Source organism: Lontra canadensis, unplaced genomic scaffold, assembly GCF_010015895.1.
Source record: "Lontra canadensis isolate GAN:19392208 unplaced genomic scaffold, GSC_riverotter_1.0 scaffold18, whole genome shotgun sequence".
Taxonomy (NCBI): Eukaryota; Metazoa; Chordata; class Mammalia; order Carnivora; family Mustelidae; genus Lontra; species Lontra canadensis.
This window is the reverse complement of record NW_022631012.1, coordinates 23,265,089-23,281,772: the sequence shown is the minus strand read 5'-3', so window position 1 is coordinate 23,281,772 and position 16,684 is coordinate 23,265,089. Positions and strand designations below refer to the sequence as shown.

The 16,684-nt window shown below is 36.5% G+C and overlaps 2 protein-coding genes across 6 annotated transcripts in view; both read right to left on the bottom strand.

Annotated features, from left to right (window-relative positions):
- The window catches only part of OSGEPL1 (O-sialoglycoprotein endopeptidase like 1), a 21,997-nt gene extending 12,643 nt beyond the window's left edge, over positions 1 to 9,354 (bottom strand). The window contains exon 1 of the mRNA XM_032860247.1: positions 9,241 to 9,354. The gene's annotated coding sequence lies outside the window, so the exon portion shown is untranslated. The remainder of the gene's footprint in view (positions 1 to 9,240) is intronic.
- The window catches only part of ORMDL1 (ORMDL sphingolipid biosynthesis regulator 1), a 20,766-nt gene extending 4,082 nt beyond the window's left edge, over positions 1 to 16,684 (bottom strand). Inside the window, exons 1-5 of one of the 5 annotated variants that reach the window (XR_004382979.1) lie at positions 16,623 to 16,684; positions 14,751 to 14,931; positions 9,241 to 9,392; positions 7,494 to 7,619; positions 5,647 to 5,747 (exon numbers count right to left, since the gene is read on the bottom strand). Coding sequence is in view for 4 of the 5 variants with exons in the window: in XM_032860248.1 (XP_032716139.1) it covers positions 5,612 to 5,747; positions 9,241 to 9,392; positions 14,751 to 14,924 (462 nt within the window). In the remaining variant the exon portion in view is untranslated. Of the gene's footprint in view, positions 1 to 4,784; positions 5,748 to 7,493; positions 7,620 to 9,218; positions 9,393 to 14,750; positions 14,932 to 15,534; positions 15,564 to 16,622 lie in introns of those variants that run through there. The other 4 variants (XM_032860248.1, XM_032860249.1, XM_032860251.1 and 1 more) reach the window with 4 other exon arrangements.

Genomic DNA, 16,684 nt, shown 5'->3' with positions numbered 1-16,684 from the left:
TTGGAAAGTATTTTGCTATATTTTATTTGCTAAGACATCGTGCTTATTTTACAAATTTACTTCCAGATGATTTATTTTACTGTGGTAAAATATATGCAACAGAATTTATCATTTTAACCATTTTTAGGTGTATAGTTCAGTGGCATTAAGTATATTCACACTGTTGTGCAAACATCTTTATCATCCATCTATAAACCTTTTTCATTTTTCCCCACTGAAACTGTACCCATTAAACACTAATTCTCCATTTCCTCTTCCTGCCAGCCCCTGGAAACTTATGTCTCTAACTACTCTAGGTACCCCATATAAGTGGGATCATACAATATTTGTCCTTTTGTGACTGGCTTAGCTCACATAGCATTAATGTCAAAGTTCATCCAATGTGGTAGCATGTGTCAGAAATTTTTTAAAGTGGAATAATATCCTATTGTTTGTATATATCACATTTATCCATTCATCTGTTAATGGACATGGTTGTTTCCATCTTCTAACTATTGTGAATAATGCTTCTATCAACATGGGTTGCACAAATACCTTTTGAAATCCCTGCTTTCAAAATTTCTTTTCAGTATATACCCAGAATTGGAGTTGCTGGATCATATGGTAATTATTTAATTTTTGAGGAATTACCACACCCAGATGATCTTATTTTTCAAGTACGTGGGGTCTATGTGTATTTTTGGCAGGGGGGAGAGAGGGTGAATCTTTTTGTTGCTCCTATATAATCTCTATGACTGTTAAGTACCATAACAGAAATATATGACTTGATAATTCATAGGAGAGATAAATTTCTGAAAGTAGATTCACTGTATCAGGTTTTCTGTAGTAGGTGGTATACTGGTATTTTCTCAGCAATGCTAGTTATGTCATCTGGCTTCTCTGTTCCTATTTAAAAAGTTTTAAGATGAATTTTTTTTAAGACTTTATTTATTTGATAGAGAGAGTGAGCGAGCACAAGCAGGGGAGTTGGAGAAGGAGCAGAGAGAAGAGGGAACCTGATGCAGGGCTCCGTCCCAGGACCCTGGGATCATGACCTGAGCTGAAGGCATACACTTAATCGATGGAGCCACCCAGACATCCCTTATCTTCTTGATAATGCACTCAACATAGTTTTTGCAAAATCTGGACATTTTAAAAAATGTCAATAGAAATTTATAACTACAAAATTGGAACGTCAGAATATAAAATTCTATAAAATTCCTGTCATATTTTATATTTTAAAGAGTTTATTCTACAGTGTTAATGATACAATTTCTTTACTATAGTTCTTATAATTGAGAATTTATTTTTATCAATGTAATTATACAGTTAGACTTGGCCTATTTGCTAAACTTAGAATCATACAGAACTTTAGTGCTATGGATTGACTCACTTCCATAATCATTAATTGGTTATCAAAGGTTTGTATGAGTCAAGAAATGGAATAAATTATAAGGCCGAACATAGAATGCAAATATATTTTTACTAAACCATGTTTTAATTATGAAATATCCGAGATTATGAAAAAGTGTCAAGAATACTATAATCAACTTCTGTGAACTCAACACTCATTTAAGAGAAATATTATCTAATACAGCTAAAGCCTTGCAGGTACTATACAACTAAGATATTCAGTATTCTAAATTGAGTTTCTAATTCTCATGTGTTCATCTGAAGCAAAATGAAAAATTTTAAACCCCATATAACAAACAACCTGCTGAATAATTTTTAGGGAGCAAAATATTTAGGGAGTAAAATAAAAACCCAAGATATTTCATAACTCTTCTTTTTGACATTAGGCAAAATAAGGGAGAATGTTATCATTGCTATTCTCTTACCTACCTTCCTTCCCTGCTACTCCAAACTTCCTTTTAGATTATTTTACTTGGACCTGTCTTCCCAGGACTGAACCTATTTATATTCCCTATATCCACATGTAATACACATGTAATTGTTTTGAAAATTACTCTGTCTTGTTAGAAGCACTATGAAACTGCATTGGTCTACACTGGGCTGCTGCATTTGTCTTCTTTAGGATTAACATGAGTGCATTTTGGAGTCATATTTACTGGAGACATATTAATAAAGGAGATATAATATAGGAGAAATATACTGCATGACAATTAAGTTTCGACTTGACTAGATAATATGAATCAATAGGCTAATATCTACCAAGATGGGGTTCCACAGGAAAAAGAAATCTTAGACTTGACTTAATAAATCTATTAAGTATATGAAGGGAGAGCCATCATTTAAAGGCACTACATGTTGAAGAGTTGAGGTTTTAGTGACTGCAACATGAATCAGTGGTGTGTGGCTGTCAAAATAGCTAAAATGAGACTATATTAAAACAAACAAACAAACAACCAGCATCCAGAACAAAGTACCATTGTAATGACATCACATCTTTTCACCTCTTATAGTCAGCTCTAATACTATGTAATAATAAACTGCAACTCAGAGCAGAATTACCAGGACAGTAGGAGAAATCTGAAACTGTATCACATGAAAAATGGTGAAGACCCTGGTAATGTTTATTCAGTGCTACTGATAACAGTTTAAAAGTTAAATGAAGAGTTACGTAGAATAAGGATAAGATTTTGGCTTAATGTAAAATAAATTATAAATTCCATTATAAAATGCAAGCTAAGTTTAAGTCCTTTATTAGCGTTAACATAGAACTGAATGGAGGCATGATGGTTAATGAAAATTCAAGGTAAGGTAAGGGGTTGAAATTATATATCTTCTAAGGTCTTTTCCAACTCTTTAGCATCATATAACTGCATAAGGCTAATTCGTACAGATATTTAGTTAAGGAAATATTGTTATGCCTCTTAGGATCTTTATGGTTTAATAGATCATAGTGCCATAAACATAGAAAATATAGTTCTATGCTTAAGAAAAAGAGGCAGGGGGTAGCTCAAAAAGACACAGAAGCCAACTTGGAAATTATCACTGGGAACTTGGGACTTCCAATGCCAAATCCAGAGAACAATCTGAACAACAAATTAGTAATGACAATGAACTGTAAACCAAAAATATCTGCAAGTCCAAAATAATATAATGATTGAATAAATAAATGTAGAAGGAATAGGGAAGTAGAAAACCACCATGGAACTCCACAGTAATAACTGTTGCTGGGGAAATTCACCAATGAATCCTAGAATTAGTGGTAGTTCTGAACTCATGTATATTTAGAAACTGCCATTGTTTCCTGATTTGAAATTAGGAACAATGACAGCACAATAATTACTTTTGTTCCAAATAATAGTCACAGTCATTACAGATTTTGTTTTTAAAAGAAGTTTGTTTTTTTTTTTACATAAAATGATACAAACTTATGAAATTGGTAAGCTACCATATTTAACACAACCATTCATCCTGGTGTTAAGACCAAAAAGCATATCCCAAATTTGATCACTTCTCACCACTTCATCAGCGATTTTCCTAGTCTGAGCTAGCTCTTGTCTGTAGTAGTTTTCCAACTATTCCTCCTGCTTCCTATTGCTTTACACTTTATTCTCAACATTAGCCAGTAACCCTTAAAAAAAAAAAAAATCAGATCCCGTTAATCTATGTAAAACTATCCAATGGCTTCATCAAGCTTAGAAGAAAATTTGCTTATTACTTTGGCCAATAGAGCCCTATATCATCTGACTCTATTTCTCTGACCTCATTTGTTACCACTCTTGTCTTCTTGCTTATCACGCCTTTCTCATCCAAAAATCACCTTAGGAACATTAGGGAAGGCTTTCTGAGGTAGGCTCTCCTGACTTTCACCTGCTTAATATTTTTCCACGTCATTTATCACTACATGAAATAGTATGTTTTGACTCATTTATTATCTGTTCTCAAATTTGAACGTAAGCTTGTAAGGGAAAAGATTTTGTCTGTCTTGCTCGCAAACCATAGTCACAACACCTAAAACAATACCTACACGAGACTGGGCCCTTAAGTATCTATTGAATAAATATTTTTAAAACTTTTAAGGGTGGGTGATAAGTGGGGAAAAAAGCAGAAGGCCTGCATTAACAGAAGTAGATTTCTATCTCTGAAGTCTGTGCAAAAATGTAAGCCTTTAAAATGAAGAAAAGCAAAGGAACATTTTTAACTACCTTCATTTTACAAATTTAGTTGCTTAAAAAAACCTTGAAAAATAAATGTGACATTGCTGACTGAATTTGGAGATTATCTGCAATAATCTTACATGAAAGAAAAGTTTTATTCAAGTATAGATTACTGGTTTAAAAATACATGGGAAAAGACAAACATACAAAAGCATTATTACACAACTGATTTCTAAACTCAGTACTTCTGAAATACAAAATAATGATCATTACCCCCCAAAAGTCAGTTTATTGAAACAAATTGATTTTTCACTTGGTCTATAACTCTTTTCACTCAGTTTTGTTTACAAATATTACCGGACTTTTCAGTTTCATCCCATATCAGAACTTTGTTTTTGACATATGTCCTTCTCAAAGCAGTATAAGTTATTTCTTGTAATTAATGCCAGCTATCGGAAGCGTCTCTAAGCCACAAGAATTCAATGTGGTTGCTGCTTTGGAAACAGTTACCACTCTGGGTTAATCTACACTAAGATTCATGTACTCAAAGGCAAAACATTAATGGGCAAAATATGGGGGCTGAGAGCAGGGGATGTAAGAAAAATTTTTTTTTTTTTTTTTTTTTTTTACTGCAATCCCGCTAAAGACGACTCCATTATTTACTTTGGTGCTACTGCCAGAGAAGCAGTTTCTGCCAGACCACAGGTCGGCTTAATTGCTGTCCATTTTGTCTCCTTTCCTCAACAACAGTGGTCTTTAACAATCAGATTGATCAACTAAATCAGCAGAGAGCTTTAACTTATCATATATTTTAACTGTGTGAAATAAATTATTTTCTTCACTGGATTAGCAGCCTCGTGCCTGGAAAGGCAACAAAACCCACTCTGCTCCAAAATGAGAAGGCTGACTCAGAGGCTGTTTTTAAGATGCCTGGCTGTCTTCTATCACCAGTCATGAAGGTGGACCTTCACAGTAACTTAATAAATGTAAAAACGACCTCATCCTTCAATACAATGTCAAGCCAGCAAAACCAAAAAAGTACAATCATAAAGTAGGGATTGGCTTGTATAAAACAAGAGGGAAATAGCCTCTTATGTAACACAAGAGGAATATATATGGTAATAAAAGTGATCTGTAATAAACTTGTAAAGAGATGATTCTGGTTTACATGTATGTCTGCTTAAACTGACTGAATGATTGGAAATTTTCTTCTCCTAACATAATGCCCACTCATTATAAGCTAAGGTGTTCTTAGTATCTTATAAATCTCTTCTTTCCTTGGATTTATCTACTATACCCTCACTTTGCAGCCATTTAACTTATACGCTGGGCCTGCCCAGCCTGCCTATAAAGCCTCTCTTTAGAAAGATACCACGTGCATTAAACAGAGGCATCTTCTAGTAAGTATCTGCCCTTCAAAACAGCATATGAAGAACCAGCAACTAGCCCTCCAATGTAAATGCTTCTCATTTCACATTATCATGGAAACAGTGTGGTTTCCTAACCACTCCTTCCTTACAGAAAACTCAGTAGCTGTAAACATTTTTGTTCCATTCCAAAACATTTCAATACTTATTAATTCCAAAGATCCGAACACCATGAAGCTGTGGCATTTTAGGAATTAGCACAGTCAGGAGAGAAGCTGTGTTTAGGATGAAGTGAGTTGGATCATACTTCGTATAGAAACTTGCCAGAAAATATCTGCAGAAATAAAAATTAAAAACATATGTAACATGTAAAATTGGTAAAAAATTTAAAGGTAAAAAAGGCCAGTGAAACAATAAATACCTTTGGGGCCTACATTAATTTGGGATTTAAAAAGTGATTTTAACGGAGGCATATACGCACAATTCACATTTCTGCCATTATGTTAAATGCATTTGAAAGAACGTGTTTGCGGGGCGCCTGAGTAGCACAGTTGGTTGAGCGTCCGACATTCAGTTTTGGCTCAGGTCATGATCTCGGTGTTGGTGAGAGCAAGCCCTGCAATAGGCTCCGTGCTCAGCATGGAGTCTGCTTGGGATTCTCTCTCCCTCTGCCTCTCCTGCTCACGTTCTTTCTCTCTCTCCCTCTCCAAAATAAATAAATAAATCTTAGAAGAAAACAAGGTGTTTGCTACTTAGTATCCTTTAAAGTATAAATCAATTTCAGGTACAGTTTTGTATTTATGTGTACGTTTCTGAAGAGAAGATCCAGATCCAAAGCATCTATCATATTTTCAAAGGTTTTGTGACGTACCAAAAGGTTAAAAACTACTGCTATAAAGTTGTAAAAATGGGGTGTTAGTACATTAGTACAATTCAGTATCTTTGAAAGAAAGCAAATACTTGATCGCTCTTTTGATGTTCTCATTTCCATATTGTAGCTGTACAGGTCGACAACCAATTTAACTGGAAAACTGATAGACACTGTTGTAAAATTCCAACTGCTTTGCCGAATTGGACATATGTGCATATTCAAAGACATTCAACATCTGAGAATTTAACAAGACTAAGCTACCTTTAGGACCATAAACCATCAAGTGAGAATTGTCTAGCTTTACCCAAGGGTACATCAGAGTGCAGACACATCATCTGGCCACTGAGAGTATCCTACTATAGATAAGATGTAAAGACTAAAATATCATACTTTACTTGATCATAACTAAGAAGCTATTCTGATATGGCTGTTCATCTAATTAGTACTATTAGAGTATACAGGAAAGTATCCTAGTAGCCTTTCCTCTAAGTACTGTCATTAATTTCTAATAAGGGGAAAAAAACATCTTGTATAATATGGTTAGAAAAGAACAGCTATTTTCAGGTATAACTAAAAAATCAAAGAGAGCTCCATATATCATTTTCAGAATCATCTAAATTGAGGAATTCTATAATTTTCCACCTATTTCACAAACTATAATCAGAAAATCCTTCTGGAGAATAAGCCATAGTCTTCAACCTTGAGTCTAAACCCTTTCTTCCACATTTCATATACCTGAAGACTGTTTTTATACTCCCTTCACTGAACAAAATAGCATACCACTTGCATTTAGTAAGCATATCTGATTTCCTATAATCATTATGGGTTTAATGTATAACCTGATATGTTGGAAATAGTTTATCTTTTTGGAATGGTTTCTCATACTGTAACACATGTCCCCCTTTAGGTCTTTTAATAAAGACTAACTTTGTGTGTAAATGATAGGAAAATTACTTGGTTCTTACAAAAACTTAGACAACCCTCCAAACGGATGCAAAACCAAGGTGGGAATTATTTAACTCCAAGATGCCAGATTTCCATTTGCCAATTTCCAGTTACCAAAGGGTATACTGGGAAGAGACCTATATTGAAGTTTAGGATTTTATCTGGGCTCTGGACTCTAACTAGCTGTAAGACTGAAATAAGGTAACGCATTTGAGCCTATTTCTTTATCTAAAAATCTGGGATAACATTGCATGCCCCACCTACCTGACAAATGATGATCAAATAAGAAAATATGAAAGCACTCTGAAAAGTATCAATTTATACAGATGGCTTTAATGTTGTTTCTTCAGTTATATAAGGAATTTAATCACAGAATATTTGAAATCATACCTGTGGGTCAAAAATACATTTTTAGAAATATGGATGTTGTACACAGGTACATCTTAGTTGACTATTTTGTGACAGCTCTTACTGAAAATTCAGTAGAAATGTCAGGCTTTTTACATTAATTATAATGCAATCCTCAACATTTTATAGATGAGGAAACTGAGGCTTTCAAAGAAATAGCCAAAAGTCATGCAGCTAGTAAGCAGTAGAGCTAAAATCCAAATTTAGGGTTGTTTGCATAACTATTATTCCTGTTATTGAACTTATCTTTATTATATCATATAAATCATTTATCTTTTGATGTTAATTTATAGGGGGCTGGAACAAAAACTTTAAAAATTTCTTCAAAGTGCTATCAATGTAAGAAAAAAGAAATCTATCACTTTATGATCAATTTATTCTTCTCATTCGAAAGAGCCTTCCTTTTTCTGCTCATCTATCTAAAATCCTAGTTTAAGGAATCCTAAAGCCTCCAAGAAATCTTTCCAGTTATTCCAGACTGCACTGATTTTATCATGGATGCATTACATTACTATATATAAGCTATAAGATACCCAGTGTTTGACTAAGAAATATGTAAAATGTCCATTATACGTATGCAACTACACTGAGTGTGGGATTCAAAGCAATCTATGCACTGACAAATTCTTTGCACAAACAAATCATTTATAATCACAGATAATACAAAGTGGCATAAGTAAGGGATATGTAGTAACTACTAAAGCGCAAAACAGACCATTATTACTTAAGGATGGGTGCTAAGGAAAAGACCTTATTGAGGAGGTAGGATCTAAATCTTGAAAGAATGATAAATTAAGAAAGGAGAAGGTATTTGGGGTAGAAGAAATGATTTGAACAAAGGCACAGAAATAGGACTACATATGAAGTATTCAAGAAATGCTGGCTAGAAAAGCTTTACCAGATGGGAGGTGGATGGGGGTAAAATATTCACATAGAGGGAAAATGAGGTAGGAACCACTCTGTGAAAGGCCCTGAGTGTCAGGTAAAAGGAGGTAACTTAAGGTTAAATGCTTTACAGATAGATATTATCTCATTTATTTCTTATGGCATCAAATTGAGCTATGTACTAGTGGTTAGAATTTCATTTATGAACAAACCAAGCAGGGTGAGTGATAAACACAGGATTCGACTGAGATCTGTTCTATGATGAAAGCCTAACTTCTCTTGTCTATAAACTATACAGCAGTCTCTCCCAAGGAGTTTGAACATCTAAATTGGGGGCAGGACCGGGGTGTGGGGGAGGTGGTCAATGAAATTCATCATAAATCATCCAAATCCTTGTTTAGGGAGATATGGAATAAGATGATGTATTTAGCTTTCTTGTAAGTAACTTAAGGCTATGAGCTAGGATATATTTGATTTGTATAACCCAGAATGTCTAAACATACTAATAGGCACACTATGTTGTCTCTGTTTATTACTGACTGAGGTAAAAATAGTTCATTACCAGCTGTTAAAAATTTTGCCTGTATTTTATGCTCTGTATAGCTATTTATTGGTAGATGTTTCAACAAATATTGTTTCTAATTGAAATTCAACCTACTAAAAGGACAGCTCCCTCTTACCCAATCTTCTTCATACCTAAGAAATTTCCACCACTTACAGAATTATTGGAGAAATTGTGAAAAACTTCCGTGAAGATGTAAACTGTACTCCATAGTCCAGTTGTTCCCAATGAGTTAGGAGCCTTGCTTTACCCTGGTCAGGAGTTTCAAAAGGTGTTCCTTTTACTGCATGCAAAAATACATACATCCCCTGGAAAACAAGCAAGGGGATATATAATCAATACCAAATATAAAAATGTAATTGTCAGTAAGCATTAAGGTAGTTCCAGAGGGCTTATGACAGTATGGGTGACTCAACTTAACAGCTCAAATTTTAAGCTTTCATAATATTTGTGAAAGGCTGTGGCCAGTTTCTTCAAAGCAAAATAAAACTTCCAGAGGCATATAAATATTATTTGGTGAAAACCAATAAAAGATCAACTGAAACTAACCTGTTTTCATCTTCTATTAAACTGAAAATACACACACACACACACACAATCAGGATAACTTTACATCATTACATTTAGGTTTTCTAATACCTTTCCTATTGGGAAACAGGATTATCTTTCTTTCTTCTTTTTTTTTTTTTTTTTAAGATTTTATTTATTTGACAGAGAGACAGAGCCAGAGAGCACAAGCAAAGGGAGTGGCAGAGAAGGTAGCAGCTTAACGAACTGAGCCACCCAGACTCAGGAAACAGGAGTATCTTATCCCTGATGTATAGGAATGTTTAGGGTCATATTAATAAATCTGATGATATTTACAAAATTATAAAAACATATAAATTCGTAAATAATAAAATTTCTGCATTGGGGAAAATGGTTTTGAAAATGGTCTTTGTCTCAATGGTTCTTTTCTAACACAACAAAGATGGTTATATATAATATATATATTATATATATATATATATAATCTATATATATATAGATATAATGTTCAACTCAATTTGATTTTAAAATCACCACTGTGCCCCAATAGTGTTTCTTTTGAAGTTAATTTTTAAAAAGATTTATTTATTGATTTAAAGGGTGGGGCAGAGGAGAGGGAGAAAAGCCAGATGCGGGGCTCAATCTCAGGACGCCAAAATTATGACCTGAGCCAAAATCAAGAGTCAGATACTTAATCAACTAAGCCACAGAGGTGGCCCTAAAAGTTAGCTTTTTTGAAAGTAAAAAGCATTACTAAAATCCATTCTGTCTGGGGATATATTTGAACATTTAATTTTGTCATTAGGAAAAAAACTAATATATGCTAGATTTTGTATCCTTGATTTTATGATTCTCTTTAGATCATTGGTAGTACTTCATTGCAGGATGGATCACTGAGGCACCAGTAACAGAATATTCTTGCCTAAATACTATCATCAGTTTTCCTCTTAGAAGTCACAATGAGGTGTCCTTTTTGCTTCTTCAACTTTTAATAAATATATGGAAAAAAAAGAGAAATTGGTGGTTTGAAATTTTATATTATTAACTAGGTTAAGAGAGCCATTCTTTTCAAAGCTGAGTCTACTTTCTAGTTATTCCATCAGGCATTTCAAAAGTTGTTTAGCTACAATAACACCTAAGCTATACAGAAACACACTCTTGTTCTATTGGATTTAAGTCAAAAAGCATTTAATAAATGGCTTATATGGTCAGGACACATGACATGTATGCACATATGAAACTGAGTAAGAAACGTCCACAGCCTTGAAAAAAATGCAATCTTCTATGAGATGGTAAGAAAAAGACATCCATAAGCAACTAGAATGTAGGGCAGAAACCACTACCAAAGGTACAGTCAGAGTATATGGCCAATGCGGAAGAGGGAAAGGTTCTTTGCTGCTGAGGCAAAAGCTATGATGCTACCTTGTCAACTATCTCATTCTTGAAGGTTCAGCTCAAGCGACAACTCCTTAGTGAAGCCTCCCTCATTAGTAATAGCTTATGTGCTTGTATAGAATTTTATTAAAAATACTTTTATTTCTAGCACAATGTATTTTGTTAGAATTGTTTACATGTTTGTTCTCCCATTAGCCTGAACACCTCAGGAACAAAGGTTGGTATACAGCAAGTACTAGATACTAAGCCAAGATGACACTAAGCTAAGGAATGTTTATTCTGTAAGCACAAGGAAACCATTCTCACATGGGCTTTACAAGAGACAATTAAACAGAAATTGTCTGTTAAATTCTGAGGAGTATAGGACCCAAAAAGTTAAGAATCTCTACTCTAACCCATGCATGTATTAGAAACATCAAAGAGAAATACAATCCTCTCATTATTTCCTTCAAATTACATGTATCACTAGTGTTTAGAATATTCAAACAGAATTTTTTATATAGGGGTGTGTGGGTGGCTCAGTGGGTTAAAGCCTCTGCCTTCGGCTCAGGTCATGATCCCATGGTCCTGGGATAGAGCCCCACATCAGGCTCTCTGCTCCGTGGGGAGCCTGCTTCCTCCTCTCTCCCTGCCTGCCTCTCTACCTGCTTGTGATCTCTGCTTGTCAAATAAATAAATTAAAAAAAAAAAAAAGAATGTCTTATATATCCTTTTCAGTTAAAAAGAATAAAATCTTATCTGACCATACATCTTCTATCCCATTATTTTTAATAGTTATTCCATAAAATTTAGTGATGGAAAATTTATACCCAATCAAAAAAATTGGGGAAGAAAATATGTAGCTCATGGTTAGCCGTTAATATTTACTGGCTCAAAATGCAGAACATTTTCATTCAATTAAAAAGCTAGGCTGAGAATTCTGTGAAATATTAATACCTCTAAAAGTGAACTACAGCACTGTAAAAATGAATAAAAACAATCACTGTTGGCTTCTACTCTATGGTTCAGAAAGTTAAAGGCAGTATTTTTTCTAACCACGGATAACAAGTAGGTCTATTTTCCCATTTAAAAGGGCTCAGGACTATTTAATATTTTATTGGTTTAATGTACTCTGTCTTCAAAGGAAACTTAAATCTGGAGTCATGTTAATTGCTACATCAATGGCTGGTAGTTAGGTTTTTAGTGTGGTGAACTAATAAGCCAAAAGTTTGCTTTCCAACAAGTTGTCAATTACCTATGCTTTGTTCAGAGACATATACTGTGTTTCAAAATCTCAGTCAACCAACTTGAAAACATCTGGGCAAGGGGAGAGGGTGACTTCTAAAGTATATTTAATACATGTGCCACTGGAGAAGGGAAAATAATATGAGAACACAGACTAATTCAGCAAGCAGTTACAAAGGTCTTTAGGATATGGGAAATAAGGAGATAGATTCCTAATTATAAAACTATGATAAATACACTTAAAAGAATGCAGCATGAGAGTTCTGTAGCTTCCTGGAGAAGGAGATATTCGAGTAGTTTTCCTGGACAAGTAGGAATCTGCTCAGCAGAGGAGGGTGGAGGGAGGGTATTAAAATAGTGGGAAAAGAGCCTAAGCCAAAACAAAAGGTGATAATTTTCATTATTGTTAGAGCAATACTCATGTTTGGAGATGCACTGAGATAAGGTTGAGTCCTTTTCTTGACTCTGTACTGTTATCAACTGGTCTTGTATGCCACATAAGGAACTTATTTTACTATGAATATAATAAGGATTCATAGAGGGACTCAGAGCATGACTTGAGCATATATGCATTTTAAATGCATTTAAAATAACTCTCTGCCAAGTTGGAATGGAGGATGGTAGAGGAACATCAAGGAAACCATTTAATCTACTGGAGTAATCCACCTGAGAAAAACATAAGGGCACAAATTATAGCAATGCCAATGGGGATCAAATTGAGACAGTAGAGCAGTAAAACAGGGCTCTGACTAAATGGATATGGAATGCAGAGGAAAAGGAGTTAATCTAAAACAGAGTGACCACGTATCTTAGATAGCATGAATGGTCCTGATTTACACCTATTTTCTTGGAATAGTTTTTACTAGCGCTCCCTTTTACTCTTAAAACAGTCTCAATTTGGATAATTCTTTACATGAATCACTTTACCTTTGACATTCAGCTATCTGGCTTGACTTACCGGACAGACAGTGGTGCCTTTAGATTAGATCAGGAACAAAGCCAGAGGAACAGGTTGTGAGTGGTAAGGGAGAGACCAGGAATGAGTTCAATTTATAATTGTTTGGCTTAAGGTACAAGGTGATCTGGCAATATAGATGAAGTAATCTTGATAGAATACACAGAATAAAAAGAGATGAAGAACTGAACCTTGGAGGCAGAAATATTTAGGAGGGGAAAACAGAAGGAAGAATTTACAAGAAAGAGAAAAGGAAAATGAGAAATGTATCTAGGAAAAAGTGATCCCATGAAAGCCAAAGAAAAGGAATTCTAGTAAGGGATATAACTCCTGTAAAATATTTCAGAGAAGTCACTACTTAAAAATAGTCCTACCAAAGTCCATCACATAAAATGGACTAAATGACATTTATTTATTTTTATCACCACATTATCCTTGTTCTCCTCCAATCAAATTCAAATACCCTTCAGAAGATAGGAACTAAATAATATTAATTTAAAAAAGAACTATTTCTCCTATATTTTTCTGCCTTAATATTCCATGTTCTTCATTTTCTGGATATCTTTAAAAATATAATTAATCTGGAGTCAATTATAAGTCTCAACTAATGGATTTCTCCTGTTTCATTCTGCCTTCTTAGACTGTTAAAGATAAGAGAGGTCACTATCAGGTTTTTAAAAATTTTTTTAAACAATTTCCAGGGCTGCAAAATCTGGTCAGTAGAATCAACTGAACCTTTGTGGGATACTGTGCAGAGCTATCCTATAATACAGAAGAACCACAGTCAACATGAAAAAGCTAAGGCACCATAAGATCCTCAATTACTTAAGATATACCTAAGCTCAAAATTTCTATACTGAAGGAGAGTATATGTATACAGTTTAGAAAGGATTGAAGTTTAACAAGGATTGAAATCAAAGATGGTTATTAGTCTCCAGATAATCAAAAACCATAATTACTTCTGAAGCATTCTTGTTAGTCAATATAACAGCCTGAATTAGTGTCTTGTAATTTTTGCTAAAATGACCTACTATTTTCTAGATTCCATAAAACCATAAGGAAGAAAAAAAAGGTCTTACTTAGAAAAAGGGCCCAATGTTTAAATATAAAGTATTATAGAAAAAAATATAATTCTATTCCAGGTTAGAATTCTTCAAAATTGTCACATATATTAAAAAAAAAATCACTGAACTGTACACTTCTAAGTCAGCAAATTTTATATTCTATACTATATAATTATGATTAAATCTCAATAAAACTATTAAACTAAGTCATGTGTTTTTCTTCTTTATAGCATAAAGCTTTAAACTTTTTAAAAAATTGTTTAAATACACATAACATAAAATGTAGCATCGTAATCACTTCTAAGTGTACAGTTCAGTGGTATTAAGTGCATTCACACTGATATGCAACCATCACCACCATCCATCTCTAGAACTCCTTTCATCTTACAAAATTGAAACTATACCCATTAAACAGCAACTCCCTTTTTCTTCTTCCCTCAGTCCCTGACAAATACTAAACCTTAGGTTTTTAGGTGCTTTGTATAAAGTGAAATTCTTACCAGATTATGTATAACATTTGTTAAGGTCCAAGCAACAGGAACACTGAAGAAGGGAATACTGAGTAGGACAATATGAAGCAAGCCAACTCCTAACGCGTATGTCAGCCACATACCCCGGCTGTTCATTACACGGGTATTTGGATTCACCTCACTGTGGGCAACTCCAACATTCATGTTTGCTCTGCAGGAAAGCAATGAAATGAATCAACAATGATATAACTGGAAACCTAAACAGTCTTCATTCTGGCATGATAAAGTAAGTGTCACTGGGATCATTCTTCTCTAGTTTCTAGTTTCTCTATAATAGAGCATTATTTAGCCATAAAAAGGAATTAAAACTTGTCATGTGCAACAACATGGATGGACCTAGAGGATATAAGGCTAAGTGAGATAAGTAATAGAAAGAAAAATACCATATATTTCACTTATATATGGAATTTAAGAATCAAAACAAACAAAAAGACCAAAAAAACCCGCTCTTAAATACAGAGAACTGGGGGTGGTTGCCAGAGGGGAGGTTGGTGAGAGGGGATGGGTGAAATAAATAACGGGGATTGAGACTACGTTTATCTTGATGAGCACTGAGAAACGTACAGAGTTGTTCAATCATTATATCGCACACCCGATACTAATATAACAGTTTGTTAATTATAACTGAATTAAAGACAAAAACAGGCAAAGTGGATCCAGCCAGTCATATTCTGAGTAGCCAGACTCCTGTACCTAATGTAACGTTGTTTCCAAAGAGCGGTCAGGATCAAATCACTGCTTTTTAAATACTGACCCTGGGAGAACTCACGGAGGTGAGAAACCTACGTGGTCAAGGGCTAAGGTTGGTTTCTCAGTCTCACGATACAGGGAAGTTAAAACAATGAGTCTTTCCTCCTTTAACTCAACTCCCCTAAAATTTTAGTTCTTTGATTTTTTCTAAAGCTTCTCTTCTAAAGGTTCTCAGCCTCCCTCGAAGGAAACACAGCGGCCCTGAAGATCGTCCACCGTCCCCGGGGACGCCCGCCCGCGAGGCTGCAGGGCGGGAGGTGCAGCGCGCCCGGAGCAGGTCAGAGAAGCCCACGACCGCTTTCTCCCACGAGCTGGCACCGAAGGAGGACTTTCTCACAACGCCATCCAACAAGCGTTTCCGGAACGAGAGGCCGCCCTCGCTCTGCAAAAGCCCACGGAGCGTCACGGCTCCGCGAGGGCAGCGGGACACGCCGGCGACGCGCCGGGGGCTCGAGGTGCCGCGCGTCCGCGCTTCTGCGGATCTAAAGGCGCGTTTCACCGCGTCCCCCATCTTCCCAAGCTGCAGGCCGTACTCAGAGGAGCCGCAGCACACTCTGCCCACCTTCCACGGCCGCAAAGAAAACACCAAAGCTCCAGAGAGGCTGAACATTTTCGTCTGAGCCGGGAGGCAGAGCCGGGGGTGCGCCCCACCCCAGGGCAGAAAGCCTTCCCGGACGTCCGCCGCGCTCCTTCAGGGCTTCCGACTGTGAGGAGCCGCTCGGCTCTGCCCACGCCGGTGTCTCGAGGGCGGCGACGGCCCTCCTGGGGACTTCCTCGCCCGCCGGAAAGCCGCGGCAGCGCCTACCGACGGCTGGAGCGCTCCGCCCGCGGAAGCTCCGCTACAGCCGCGGCGGCTCCCCACGCACGCCTCCCCGACTCGCCCCTTCCTTCTCGGAGCCGCCCCTCCCACAGGACCACGGCGAGCGACGAGGTCTTGGGGACAAGCCTCGGAGGCCATTTGGTCCGCACCCGCCGACCGGGAGCCGCCGACGAAGCCGCAGTCCACCTTCCCCCCTCCAGCCTCCCCGGCCCAACAGCGCCTTACCGCCGCGGACAGCAGCACAGCCCCCACGGCCTCTCGTGCTCACTCACCCGCCGCCTCAGTCCCGGCGGCCGGCTCGGAACCCAGTCAGCTCCCGGGCGACGGCTGCTCC